Source organism: Populus euphratica, unplaced genomic scaffold (assembly GCF_000495115.2).
Source record: "Populus euphratica unplaced genomic scaffold, PopEup_1.0 scaffold72.1, whole genome shotgun sequence".
NCBI lineage: Eukaryota > Viridiplantae > Streptophyta > Magnoliopsida > Malpighiales > Salicaceae > Populus > Populus euphratica.
Window position 1 is genome coordinate 86611 of NW_011499922.1, and position 4912 is coordinate 91522.

Consider the following 4912-nt stretch of genomic DNA (forward strand, 5'->3'; position numbering starts at 1 on the left):
AGGGGCGGTTTTGCTTATTCGGTGCAGCTAGCATAGCAGTCACGAGGCCGCCAGTGCTAGTCCCTGAAATCACATCAAAGTAATCCGCAAGCCTTGCATCTGCACCATCCAGCTTCTGTAAATTTGAATAGAAAAGCTAATCAGTGATACAAACAAGAGATAAAACTCTGTGCGTGTGAAAAATAAACAACCATTACAATTCTATATATAGACACATATTGATGCATGTAAAACTATTTAGTGTTAAACTTACGTCATGCGTTCAATTTATTTTTCTTTTATTATATATATGGTCATGTACCCGAAAACACAAAAGCACGCAACATCTTGCATGTCTATTTGACATGCATAAATTAGTATACGTGCTAAAAGAGCCCGTTTTCTTTTCTACCTGAAGCTCAGACTCTAAAAAGGCAAGGATAGTTCCTGGTATAATGCCTCTTATTCCACCTCCATCGATGCTGAGAACAGTGATGTGGTTTCCACGAGTTGGAAGTTGAAGGGGAGATCTCGGAGTTTGCATGTTGGCCATTTTAAAAAACAAATGCTGAAAATGTAATGAGGGAATCAAGAGAACTAGTAAGTGGAAGAGGTTTAGCGTAAACTTTCTGGGAGCTTGATGAGAGATCGCTAGTATGCTCAAATGCAGTTGAAGTGTTGTAACCTTGCAATCTGCCAGAGGGGGATGCTGAGGTATTTATAGACTCCTAACCCTTCATGGTGTATGGAATTTTCAACAAATTCCCGATACTTAGTCACCCAAATTTGACCATTCTGTAGTTTCCTGGATGGGCCGGGAACAATTTTGAATGGATCCAACTTATCTGTATTTATCACTAACAATTCTTAGCTGACACGGTTCACGTTGGACCACTTACAAATTGGGTCCAAGGGTACAATTGAACATTCCAAATTCTCAAATCAAAGAAAGCAGACACTAAAATTAGAATGGCAGGTATTTTGCTGGCACGAAGTTAAATAAGTTAGTTGATGAAGATCATTAGTGCAACTGGTTGGATTTGAACATGTTATTTCCCCCAATTTGATTCCTAATGGCCATTAAGGTTTAGTTTAATGCTTTCTTTTGGTTCACGAGTTCAAGCAACTATTTTCGAAGAAACAACTCCTGTTAGCATCAAAATGGGATTTTGTATAAGTTATAACCAAAGGCACCGACGAATTCATGTAAGAAAAAGCCGAGACTAGTTCATCTCCATTATTTATTCGAACTTTATGATTTTCCAATGGCAAACTTTATGATTTTCCAAAGGAACTTCTTTTTGATGAAATTACTTTGTCGAGGTTTACTATATCATTGAAATCACCTTTAAGGATAGGACCTCAGATTTTTAATAGCTTTGTGGGTGAATCCGTGAAAGAACATAAAGAACAAATTACGGACCAAGCTTCATGATACGTGTCTTAGCCGATGACCGATCAAACAAAACCATGAATAGAATATTGCATTTACGGAAAATTAATTTGATTGTCGATCACACTTAGAATGTGCGTGTGATTATCAATTTGCTCCTTTCGACTTTTCATTACATCGTCACCTTCCAAGCTTCATTTTGTTTGCGTCTATTGAACATTTTCTGAAACACAATGGAGTAAGAAAATATACACATAGTTAGCTTCAAGAAAATTAATATAAAAAGAATGATCTTAATCATGACGGATGTGAAGATGATTCTTTGACAAACATAGAATGAAAACCTATCAATTGTATTTGAATCAACATTAGGGAGTCTATATTAGTATAACAAAATAATTTTCTTTTTGTTTATAAATTTAAAGAAGAACTGGAATAAATACGGAGTTGATTGGATAGTAATTAGTTCTTAAGTTCTTCATCATTCTCACAACACATTTTGGTGTATGAAATTTATTATCATACAATTTAAAAACATCATTCAAAAAGTTAATTTAGGTTATTCCTTGAACTAACAAACTAATTATGAATGTTTTTTTTTTTGGCAAGACATAGCCGCTTCAATTAATTTTTTAATATTATTTTTTCTATTTTATGAGACCGTCGCCTTTTACGAATTGAAATTTATATATTTTGAAGTCGGATATTTGATTCATTATTTAGGATTTTAATCGAAGCATATGATTTCAATGTGCTTGATTAACAAGAAAGTGCACCAATCTAATAAAGAAATATATATTTTCAATCCAATGGAATTTCTATCATTAACTAGCATTTGTTTATGTCACTAGTGTGTAGTATTAATAGTAGCAGTAAAGCTTGCAATTCTCAATATTATATTGGAAAGGTTGCTCCACGGACACGCTCATTCCTTGCAAGGATATTTATAAAGGGTGAGATATGTTGTGATGTTGGTTGATAGAAAAAACATTAAAAGAAGACCTGGTTTGCAAGAAAAAAATGGAGATAGTTGGGAAGCTCGGAAGATCGATCAATGGTAGAACCCACACGGTTTGTCATAAATTCACCAGTGACAAACAATGTGAGGGGACACCCAGGACATGTCTTTTTGGATCCTGCTTGACCTTGTTTTTTAATGTTCTACGGATTTTGGACATTTACTTGGAAATTACAAGGCACTGGGGATGTTTTTTTCCAACAAAAACTTGAACCACATATTTTGGTTTTTGAACAAAACGCTTTTTTTCTGGTTACTAATTTCAGATTTCAAACAGCATCTTAGAACTTTCATGGTCAGCTAACCTTTCTTCCTTCGTCAGTATTGTAGATACTCTTTGAATTGGTCATAGTAACTAGATGTTTTGCTTTCTGTTGATTTTTTGGATTATGGCACTGAAATGTATGGCAAGCTCCTAGCTGGTCTCTTACAGCAGGTGTGAATGTGTGTGTGTATATATATTATTCTTTCTAGTCAACTAGCATTTTTTTTTTCTAATTGCATGAATAAGGAAAATGCCACTGAAACTCAGCGATAAAATTATTGATGGAGAGTGAAGTGGGTAAAATTTTGTTTGGTGTGCATTGTCCGTATATAAAACCATCAATAATTTGTCAAGTGTTGAAACCTTGTAATCTCTCAAATGGGGAAGTGGAGGTATTTATAGACCTCTAGTCCTTCCTGGTGTATGGAATTTTCAACAAATTCCCAAGATTTTAGTCACCCAAATTTGACCATTTTGTTGCGTTTTGATTGGGCCGGGAACAATTTTGAATGGATCACTATTTTAACAGTTCTTAGCTGACAATGGGTTCAAGTTGGATCACTTGGAAATTGGGTCCAAGGATACTATATAAAATTTGAAGAAACGCAAGTTGGAACATGTTGCAACATGGAAGTTTCTCCTTGGCTATACATCAATGACAAGTCACAAATTTACAAATGCTAAATTGTTACAATTGTCGCCATTGTCGCAAGTTGGAACATGTTGCAACATGGAAGTTTCTCCTTGGCTATACATCAATGACAAGTCACAAATTTACAAATGCTAAATTGTTACAATTGTCGCCATTGTCGCAAGTTGGAACATGTTGCAACATGGAAGGTTCTCCTTGGCTATACATCAATGACAAGTCACAAATTTACAAATGCTAAATTGTTACAATTGTCGCCATTGTCAATTTTCATATGGTTAAATTTTTCACGTAAAAAATTTAGCTTTATACAACAGTTTAGTCTCAACTAAACAAAGCCACGCCTCAATTTCACTCTTGTCAACTATAATTATGTATTTTGCTTACTAAAAAGGCTTACAGTTAGCTTATCATTAAAAAATAACAAACAAAAGTAAATAAATAGAAAAAATACACATGTACAAAAAAAACTTCTAACCTTTCTTAATCTTATAAATAAAGAATTTATACAATAGAAATGCAATATATAAAGATTGCATGTTATACAACCAATATCTTTCAAGCCTATTTATAAAAAGTATGAAAGATTATGAAACATGAAATTATCTTTCCTACTTTTTAAAAAATACTAGGGAAACTTTCTCTCTCATGTTTTTATAAATTTAGTGAGTGGTTTTGACTTGTGATCTTAATGTCTTGAGGAGAAATTTTAACCTTGCCCTCATAATCTTGACAATTATTTTTTTTATTAAGCCATTACTATAACCGCCATAACAACCTACAATATTGTTGTAATTGTAACCCATAATCTATTTGTTTAATTGTTAGTTCTTTACTAACATTCTATATGTGTTTTGCAACTTTAAAAGGTCCATCATCTAAGTTCATGTTAAGTCGAAAACCCATGACTCGCATGAAACCGATATATGCTACATATTAAATTCATGGTTGCCTAAAATGGATAGAAAAAATGAGTCCTTTGGCACACCCTTATGCTTTAGCCTCTAATAAACCACCTTAACTAAAAAAGTTAGACACCTTTGTTAGAATAGAAGTGAGGTATTCATGTATCTGATCTTTAAAGTGTTATATAAATCTGTTTTCCTTTTACTAAAAACTCACTTCAATAATTCTTCCTTTATTGGCCAAGTCAACGATGATCCATTAATTTAATAATGCTATCTTCAAATTATTCCCTCTCAAAGGGTCATTAATGATTTATAGAAGGGCTTCAAGTAACTTGTATAAGAAGTAAGATGAAGTTCTAACCATTTTGTCAAGATCAACCTATATACAACATCCCCCACTCTTTCCTTCACTTTAAAAGGCTTATCATATCTTGGCACCAACCCTCGATGTTGATTGGTCCCTACAACCTTCTTCCAAATACATGGGGTTAGTTTCAACAATACCTTGTTACCAACGTTGAACTCTAATGGTCTTTATTTTTTATCCTTATACCTTTGCATGCATCTACTTGCCTTGTGCAAGCTGTCTTAGGCTTGCTAAAATAGCTTATGTATTTCCTTCACGCACCCTCGCGTGCGGAGCGCGGCGTTGCGGCGACCAATCATTGATTTTGGGGTCTCTTAGTTTTATTTATGTGTA

At 34.0% G+C, this 4912-nt stretch overlaps 1 protein-coding gene across 1 annotated transcript in view; it reads right to left on the reverse strand.

Moving 5' to 3' along the window:
* Positions 1-654, reverse strand: part of LOC105135300 (patatin-like protein 2) — a 9201-nt gene extending 8547 nt beyond the window's left edge. The window contains exons 1-2 of the mRNA XM_011040122.1: positions 392-654; positions 7-115 (exon numbers count right to left, since the gene is read on the reverse strand). Coding sequence (XP_011038424.1) covers positions 7-115; positions 392-532 — 250 coding nt within the window. The 5' untranslated portion in view covers positions 533-654. The remainder of the gene's footprint in view (positions 1-6; positions 116-391) is intronic.
* Between the last annotated feature and the right edge of the window lie 4258 nt (positions 655-4912).